The sequence below is a fragment of the Nematolebias whitei genome, chromosome 5, assembly GCF_014905685.2.
Source record: "Nematolebias whitei isolate Nwh7 chromosome 5, NemWhi1, whole genome shotgun sequence".
NCBI lineage: Eukaryota > Metazoa > Chordata > Actinopteri > Cyprinodontiformes > Rivulidae > Nematolebias > Nematolebias whitei.
This window is the reverse complement of record NC_056502.1, coordinates 174,206-184,321: the sequence shown is the minus strand read 5'-3', so window position 1 is coordinate 184,321 and position 10,116 is coordinate 174,206. Positions and strand designations below refer to the sequence as shown.

General features: G+C 41.5%; 1 protein-coding gene across 1 annotated transcript in view; it reads left to right on the top strand.

Annotated features, from left to right (window-relative positions):
• Nucleotides 1–10,116, top strand: part of tmem79b (transmembrane protein 79b) — a 77,067-nt gene that overhangs the window by 53,110 nt on the left and 13,841 nt on the right. Inside the window, exon 4 of the mRNA XM_037676662.1 lies at nucleotides 6,527–6,758. Within this exon, the coding sequence (XP_037532590.1) occupies nucleotides 6,527–6,758 (232 nt within the window). The remainder of the gene's footprint in view (nucleotides 1–6,526; nucleotides 6,759–10,116) is intronic.

The following is a 10,116-nucleotide window of genomic DNA, read 5'->3' as shown; positions in this document are numbered from 1 at the left end:
ATGAGAGCCATTGATGTAGAGTTTTTTGCTCTAACCCCATACTGACTGCTACTTAGAATGTTTTGTTTAGTAATAAATTTATTTAATCTGGTCACAAACAGTTTTTCTAGAATTTTTGAGAACTGTGGTAATAAGGATATTGGTCTATAATTATTGAACACACATTTATCACCATTTTTAAAGAGAGGAACTACCTTAGCTACTTTCATATTGTCTGGAAATATTCCTTTTGAAAATGATCAATTACATATATATGTAAACGGTTCGATAACATAACTCATTATGTCCTTTACAAACATCATATCCATGTCCACCCAGTCTTTTGATCTCTTATCTGTAAGATTTTTTACAACATTCATTATTTCTTCTTTGTCAGTTCCATTAAGAAAAATACTGTTGTCACAACTTATAACTGAATGGTTCACATTATTGTCTACTTTTGGTATTTTAGCAGCAAGGCTTGATCCAACGTTCACAAAATAATGATCAAATCCATTTACAATTTCATTTTCATCATGGATTTCATCGTCATCCATCAAAAAATATTGTGAAATACCTGTTTTTGCTTTATGACTTTTCAGAACACTATTTATTACTCGCCATGTAGCTTTCATATCACCATTACTTTTATTTAATAAATCACTATAATATTCCTTCTTGTGTGTCCTCATAATCGCTACTAATTAATTTTTATTCTTCTTATATTTCTCTTCAGCCTCTTGTGTTCTCAATTTCAAGAAACATGTATATAAATAATTCTTTTTTTACAAACATTTCTCAACCCTTTCGTCATCCATGGTTGGTCAACAACATTTCTCTTTGTATAATTATTTTGCACACAATTCTTTTCATACAGAGCTCCTAAAATATTCATAAACTCATCATATGATCTGTTCACATCATCAACATACACGTCTTTCCAGCTTTGTTTATGTAAATCATCTTTTAATTTGTCCATTGCTTTTTTTGATGTGTTTATTGTTTTTTCCTTAATTGTAATTTCTTTTGTAATGCTTTGATCATTTTTATAAATCATGAAAACTGGTAAATGATCACTCAAATCACTCGTTAAAATACCTCCCATCACATCCCCATTTGTTACATTTGTGAAAATATTATCGATTATTGTAGCACTATGAGTTGTAATTCTTGTTGGTTTTGATATTAACGGATAAAGATTTAAACTATACAATGAATTTGTAAATGTACAGATGTTATTTGAATCTGTTTTATTTCCCAGGTCAATATTAAAATCTCCACACAAAAAAATGTTTTTATTAAAACTCTTGTCCAATAGTTGTACCATTTTATCAGTGAATATTTCTATATTTGATCCTGGAGATCGATATACACAACTTATCAATATGTTTTTATCATTCTTGTTTATTAATTCTATTGTTATTATTTCCATGATATTATCAACAATGATTGACATTTCATTAATTAATTTACATTTTATTTCATTTTTAACAAATAGAGCCACTCCACCACCTCTTTTGTTGCTTCTGTTCACATGATATAATTCATACCTTCCATGTGAACATTAGTTGTGTTTTCATCGTTGAGCCATGTTTCTGACAGTGCTATTATTGTAAAGGTTCTGTTTAGCTGTTTTAAATAATCTGTTATTTTGGATATATTTGCATTTAAACTTCTACTGTTAAAGTGAATAATAGAGAGACCTCCATTCTTTATATTGATGTAATTAAACTGTTCTTCATTGTAATATTCACAGTCTTTTATTTCAGGGAAAATATTTGTATCCATCACATCTTCAACATTTTATATTTTAAACTCTAAATCTTCGTATGTTGCCATGTTTTAATGTATTTGTTTTTTTTATATTTTGTTAATTTCTTGTTTGTGAAGTTATGTCAATGATTTATTATCTGTCATCTCCTGAGCTCATTTTAGTTTTTCCAGATCTTTCAGGTCTTTTATTATTTTAGTCTGAGATCCTTCCTGTATTTTGATTCAGATGTTTCCATTTCTTGTCCAAGTTGATGCTATTTTTTTCTGTTTTTTTTTAACCACCTTGCTTCATGTGCAATATTTCCATTTTTTTAGTTAGATGTTCGTTTATGTAAACATTTGTTCCCTTCAGTTTTTTTGCATTATTACCTTGTTTCTTGATTTCCTGCTAATGAACTTGATGACTATGGATGGTTTGGCTTTATCTGATTTGTTGGGCAGGGTGTGACAGATTGACATGTCCTCATGTTCGATGTCAATGTCTTTGTTTTGTAAAAAATTCACTACTTGCTCCTCCAGAGTCTGTAGTTCTTCCTGTGGTGCATCTTCTGCTGTGTTAGTACCAGCAACAACTCTTGCATAAGTTCGGTTCCTAACTTCCAGTCCAGTGATCACCAAGTTGTCTAGTCTTGTGTATTGTTCCAAGTCTTCTACTTTTTGTTCCAGTTCAGCTATTTTTCTGTCTTTATTAGTCATCAGTTCTTTCAAATTTCTCACTTCTTCAAACAGTCCTGTTAGTAAATCACATTTAGCTGATACTTTAGTCAGTTCAGCACTCAAATAGTTCAAAGATTTTTTAACTTCCTCCATATCTTCAGAATTATTTTCCGACACTTGTCTCTTATCTCTGTGTTTGCTCGGCATTACTCACGATACTTCTGGATTATTGGTCTCAACTCTCAGAAGCACAGGATCCAGCCACGAGGTTCAGAGGCTATTGTTGTTATCTTATGTTGTTAGCCGAGGCCTAGCCAGGTCTAGCCGAGGACTAGCGGCAACAACTTCCAGGTCCCACACGGTCCCACGATTCACTCGGTCCAGCAGTTCGCAGCCCCAATGGTGACAGACTAGGTCCCGGTTGCAACAGCTCCCAAATCCCACAGCTGTAGTTTAGCTTCCTCGGTTTCCGCGGCTCGCAGGTCCAACAGCGGCGGACCGGGTCTCCTCCGTAAACAGCTCGGTTCAGCGGCTCGCAGGTCCAACAGCGGCGGACCGGGTCACCGACGTAAACAGCTCGGTTTAGCGGCTCGCAGGTCCAACAGCGGCGGACTGGGTCTCCGCCGCAGACCACTCAGTTCCAGCGGCTCGCAGGTCCAACAGCGGCGGACCGGGTCTCCTCCGTAAACAGCCCGGTTCAGTGGCTCGCAGGTCCAACAGCAGCGGACCGGGTCTCCTCCGTAAACAGCTCGGTTCAACGGCTCGCAGGTCCAAACGGCGGCAGACCGGGTCTCCGCAGGCCTCACTAGCCGAAGTAGCTCTCTGACCAGCCAAACATTAGCTAAACTAGTGGCTCAGCATCCACGGTTCAGAGCGCGCGGACTTCCTTCTTCCTCCTGTTCTGTATATATATATATATATATATATATATATCCACATATGTATTATCTATATAGACATATACATACACATACACAGTTGGAGTCAGTTTTGTAAAGTTGGCAAAGTTAGCTAGATAGCTAGCGGGAGCATCAGTCAACACCTCCTACTCCATGGGCGCCATCTTGAGTTGCGCCATCATGAGATGCTCCATTAGAGCATTTCTGACATAATCTCTTCCTTCCCCAACTTCCTGTGTCACAGCCACCTGGGGTGGCTGGGCAGCTGCTTCTACATCAGGTTCATCCAGTACGGTCAAAAAGCCACAGACTGAGAAGTAAGTTGAACAAAGTCACGATACCCTCCATTTTGTTTTATGGTCGTCTTCTTCTAACACTTAAGTGGTGGCTAGTACAATAGCTTAATGGCGCACTACCGCCACCATCTGGTAATGCATGTTGGATTCTGGACCCCACCCACTAGAACCGGTACTGAAAGCATAATGGAAACACAACGTGTACTGTACCGAGTAGAGTAGAGCTGTACTGTACCGGTACTACAGGTACTAATGGAAAAGGGGCATTAGACTGCTGGAGGACAAACTGACTACAATTTTCACTCTGCTATTGTCACTCTGCTCAACCTGTTTTGTATTTGTAATTATTTTTTCTATTTTTAACATGTGTTTTTTTTTGTCTTTCAGATACACCTGGACCTATACCTGGACCTACTGTATACCTGGACCTACCATTCTATGTTCGTCTGTCTCTCCTTCCTGTCCTCTCAACCAGCCGGTCAAAGCAGATGGCCGCTTGTCCTGAGCCTGGTTCTGCTGGAGGTTTCTTCCTTTTAAAAGGGAGTTTTTCCTTTCCACTGTTGCCACTGTGCTTGCTCAGGATGGGAGACTGCAACGAAGCCAAGATTCAACTCGTCTGCTGGATTCCTTAGATAAAGAACTTTACTAATTGGCTTTTATGTGAATGTTCCTGTAAAGTGCCCTAAGACAACTTTTTTGTGATTTGGCACTATATAAATCAACTGAATTGAATTGAACTGGGTAAACCCCAACGTACAGGCGCCAAGATGGGGGGCAACAAGTATGCCCACTCCTGCTCGGCACCTCTCGTCAGGGGCAACTCCAGAGTGGAAGAGTGTCCAACCCTTCTCAAGGAAACTGGTTCCAGAGCCAGAGCCATGCGTTGAGGTGAGTCCAACTATTTCTAGCTGGAATCTCTCAACCTCACACACCAGCTCAGGCTCCTTCCCCACCAGAGAGGTGACATTCCACATCCCAATAGCCAGCTTCTGTAGCAGAGGATCAGACCACCAGGGTCCCTGCCCTCGGTCACCACCCATCCCACATTGCACCTGACCTCTTTGGCCCCTCCCACAGGTGGTGAGCCCATGGTAAGGGGGACCCATGTTGCCTCTTCGGGCTGTGTCCGGCCGGGCTCCATGGGTAAAAGCCCAGGCGCTCGCCAGCATGCCCCACCTCCAGGCCCGGCTCCAGAGTGGGACCCCTGTGACCCACGTCCGGGCAAGGGAACATTGTTTCCATAGATTGTATTCATCATAAGGGGTCTTTGGGCTGCACTTTGTCTGGTCCCTCACCTAGGACCTGTCTGCCTTGGGTGACCCTACTAGGGGCATGAAGCTCCTAACAACATATCTCCTAGGATCATTGGGACACTTAAACCCCACCACGGTAAGGGGGCAGCCCAGGGAGGGGCAGTCCTGATGCATCCACCAAATTTGGTGAGTTTTGGGATATGTTATGGCCCCCAAAAGGCCAATTCATTTGACAGAAAAATTGCTCGGGCCTAATGAACTGAGCGATTACAGTAGGCCTTCGCAGCACTTTGCTGCTTGGGCCTAAATACAAAACAGGTTGAGCAGAGTAAGTAACGACAGTAACAGAGTGAAAAAAATGTGGTCAATTTGTCCTCCAGCAGTCTAAGCCTAAAGCAGCATAACTAAGGGACAGCTCAAGAAACCCAAGCTCTAGGAAGCTCAGTCCTCACCTCCTTCTACAGGTGTGCAGTGGAGAGCATCCTGTGCTCCAGCATCAACGTGTGGCATGGAGGCTGCACAGCTGCAGAAAGAAAAGCTTTGCAGAGAGTGGTGAAGGCTGCACAGAAGATGTTGGAGTCAGTCTCCCCAGCATCACAGACATCTACACCTCCAGATGCAGGAAGAGGGCCACCTGCATCATGAAGGACCACACTCACTCAGCACACACACTTTTTGTCCTGCTCCCCTCAGGAAGGAGGTTGAGGAGCATTAAGTGTAGAACCACTAGACTGAGGAACAGCTTCTACCCTGAGGCTGTTAGACTCATGAATCTCTAACTAGAATAATCACTGTGAAAAATCACATCATGTTGCTGCTGATCTGTTTCATGTTGCTGCTGATCTGTTTCATGTTGCTGCTGATCTGTTTCAATGTTGATGTGTTCATTCGTGCTCATCTGCTCACACTGACTCATGTTCATGCTTCTGTTCGGCGTATTGTTTATTGTTTTTATGCTGTTAGTGCTTAGTGTATTTTTAGTTGATGTTTTTCTTAGTTCATATCTTTGATCTTATTACTTTTTCTTTTACATTTTTTGTTGGCTGTAAATGTGACCCTGAGTACATAATCTCGTTCCACCACATGTACCACATGTGGTGAAATGACAGTAAATAATCTCCAAATATCTCACCTACCTGTCTCACCTGTCTGTCTCTTGCCTGTCTGACTCACCTTTTTGTCTCTCATCTGCCTTTCTCTTACCTGTCTGTCTCTTCATCCTATCTCTCATGCCTGTCTCGTAACTGTCTGTTTCCCCTACCTGTCTTTCACCTGTCTCTCTCACCTGCCTGTCCAACCTGTCTCTCACCTGCCTGTCTCTCCTGCCTGTCTCTCACCTGTCTGTGTTTCCTGCCTGTCCTTCACCTGCCTGTCTTAGATGCCTGTCACTTGCTTGTCTCTTAACTGTCTCTCATTTGTCTGCCTCTCACATGCCTGTCTCACCTGCCTGTCTTGCTTACATGTCTCTCAATTGTCTGTCTCTCACCTGCCTGTCTCCTTACAGTCTCTCACCTGCCTGTATCACCTACCTGCCTCTCCTACCTGTCTCTCTCCAGTCAGTCTCTCACCTGTCTGTCACATCTTGCCTGTCTTTTAACTGTCTCTTGTCTGTTTCTCTCCTACCTCTATCCTACCTTTCTCTCACCTGCCTGTCTCACCTGTTTCTCAGGTTGGCTAGTCCTGGGTGTAAGTCGGCTCCGGTCAGGAGCAATTCGTCCTTTCTCTGTAGAGGATATGAAAGAGGCTGAGCTCCAAGAAGTTGTTGTCCATCAACGTTTTATCTCTGACTCCACCTCCCTGTTCCTGATCTACTTCTTGCAACTAGCTGTCATGGCGATGTACCTGACCCAGGAGCAGCTGAAGCTTGTCCCGCTGCTGACCATCGTTTTTGCTTTCGGACGGTGAGTGTCCACAGCAATTGTTGTCTAATTGTCCAATTGACAAAATGTGTCTCAGGGCTGTAGCATGAAGATGTGCTCCCCTGACTCTGACCTATGACCCCTGACCCTTTAGTTTAACAACAAAGTACTGAACATCAGTAATAAATAAGATTAAAAAAAGCATAAAAATAAAGTTACAAAGCTAAGCACACAATGAATTAAAAACTGTTTAAAACACAATAAAACGACAAGTTAAACAGATAAAATCAATACCAATAAAAAATGAAGTAAAATCAAGACTCAGTTGGGTAAGGCCGATGAGTAGAGATGAGTTTTCACATGGGTTTTAAAAATGGACAGTGAGGAGTCCTGTCGAATGTGCAAAGGCAGAGTGTTCCATAACTTAGGGGCACTAACAGAGAAGGTCCTGTCTCCTCTGAGCTTCGTCTTACTCTTGGGAATGACCAAAAGCAGCTGGTCAGCAAACCTGAGTGACCGAGGGGGAGTGTAGTGGTGGAGAAGCACTGTTAAATGGGGGGGGGGGGGCGGGGGGACTGTTTAAAACCTTAACAGGAACAGCTTTTAACAGGAACTCGTAGGTTTGAGCACATTACTCCGGTTCTGTCCTCTCTTCACTGGCTTCCTGTACATGTCAGAGTTTATTTTAAAATTCTCCTACTGACATTCAAGTGCAATAACGGCCTTGCACCATCATATCTCTCTGACTTTCTTCATCCTTATGCTCCTTCTCGGGCTTTGAGATCATCAGACCAGCTGCTTTTGGCCGTACCAAAAACCAGCTGAAGCTCAGAGGAGATCGAGCGTTCGTGGGCCCTAAACTTTGGAACAATCTGCCCATCAACATTCGACAGGCCACCTCAGTCTCTGCTTTTAAATCTCTCCTAAAAACACATCTGTACTCACTGACACATCTGTACTCACTGACACACCTGTACTCACTGACACATCTGTACTCACTGACACATCTGTACTCACTGACACATCTGTACTCACTGACACATCTGTACTCACTGACATTTAACACAGGGTGATCAGATTTAGATCTGGTTTTTCATTGCTGCTGATTCTGTTTATGCTTTTGTTATTATTCCTATTTAACGCAAGGTCATCAGATCTGATTTAGTATTTCATTGTTTCTGACTGAGTTTATGCTTTTTGTTATTATTTCCTTGACTTTTGACACAACGTGATCTGATTTAGTATTTCATTGTTTCTAATTGTTTTTGGTTTTATATTTTTATTCCATGTGCTGTAAATATATCTTGCTACTTTTTATTTGAAGCTGTGATATTTTTGTTAAGCACTTTGGTAACAGTTTCTGTTTTAAATGTGCTCTATAAATAAATCTGACTTGACTTAAAAACAAAGAAAATAATTTTAAAATGTACTCTAAAATACACGGGCAGCCAGTGGAGAGAAGCCAGGACAGGGTGATGTGTGCTCTTTTATGTATTCCAGTTAACAGACGTGCAGCAGCATTTTGCACCAACTGCAGATGTGTAAGTGAGAACTGGCTGACTCCGAGATAGAGAGAATTACAGTAATCCAGCCGTGATGAAATGAAAGCATGGATTACCGTTTCAAACTGTTGCCTTGAAAGATTAGATTTTACCTTTGCCATTTTTCTTAAATGATAAAAACTAGACTTGACTGTGGCCCTTATTTGACAGATTTTAAAATCACTGTCCATCTTAAAACCAAGGTTTGTAACTGTGGACTTTACGTACATTATCATGTCAGGGTCAACTAAGGGCCCCTAAGTCAACTGGAGAGCTCCAACAAGCTCCACTGGGTCCAAAAACAAGCATCTCTGTCTTTTTTCATTAAAATGCAGGAAGTCTAGGGCCATACAAACTTTAAGATCCTCAAGACATGATAAATGAGGTTTAATGGACCAAGCATCAACTCCCCTTAAAGGAACATAGATTTGGCAATCATCAGCATAGCAATGAAAGAGGAGGCTGTGTTTTCTAAATATCGATCCTAGAGGAAGTAGATATAAAGTAAAAAGCAAAGGCCCTAAAATTGATCCCTGAGGAACCCCACATGACAGAGGAGCAGAAAAGGATTTACACCCAGCAATTTTTACAGAAAATGTTCTGTCTGCCAGATAGGACCCCAAACACTCCAGAGCAATCCCACCAATGCCTACTTCGTGCTGTAGACTTGACAATAAAATGTTGTGGTCCACTGTGTCAAAAGCAGCAGTTAAGTCCAGTAACACAAGGATCACATGATCACCCGAGTCACATGTGTTGGATTTAATGTTTTATCTTTTATTATTTCTGAAATTTCATGTTATATCATGTGTGTGTGTGACGTTTTTCTTTAGAGTTTCCTCACAATCATTTAAATGTTAATCAATTAATTTGCATGAGTATCCACTTTGTATATATAATCTCACCCTAGTTAGGGTCAATCTTATAAATTCACAATCTTATAAGTTCACATTTTGATATAATTACAAGCGACTCAGAGCAGGTAAGATACTGATTAGACTCCAGGGAAGTGTCGCTGAGTATGGACGCTCACACACACACACGCTCACTCACACACACACACACGCTCACACACACGCTCACTCACACACACAGACTGATGAACATAAAATAATCTAGAACACATCTCTCTAACTTAGACTTAATATAGTTTGACTAAATAAAATTAGTAAGATAATAGAAAGTAGCATTTAATCGTTTAACAATTGTTATCAGTTTAGAGGAGAGAATCTTCACAGAAAAAACACCAGGGTTTGACTAACAAGAGCAATAAAATTCTTTATCTATGATATGTAACCTCAAGGGCATATCTAGCAAAACAAAAGAGCCCCGTAACCATGACAACGGGTTGTTTAAACCAATCAGATCCATGCACACTCGGGGGGGTGGGGGGTGGGGGTTCATCAGGCCAGGATTCTGCGGTCTACACTCATCTCCAGGCCAGCGGTCACTCTTTCAGGGATGAAGATGTTCACATCCTGGACAGAGAGGAACGATGGTTTGAGAGAGGAGTAAAGGAGGCCATCTTTGTGAAAAGAAACCGTCCATCATTAAACAGGGGCGGAGCCTCCAGGTTCAACTGTCCCCCTCTTACAATGCTGTGATTGCTAGTATCACTCAACCCCCTGTGAATAGTAAACAGCCATCAGGTGCTAATGATCCATTGTTAGGCTGATGGTCCTTCTTGAGCATGTGATCAGCTGGTTTTGGTTGTCAGCAGCAAACTGGTTGATCCACTCTGAGAAGGTGCTATTTAAGAGACTGAGCTGAATACAGCACCTCAGACTGAGGAAGTCTCTTGGATGAGAGACGAAACGTTTCTATATTTTTTTGCTTTTTTTTTTTTTTTAATGTCCAGA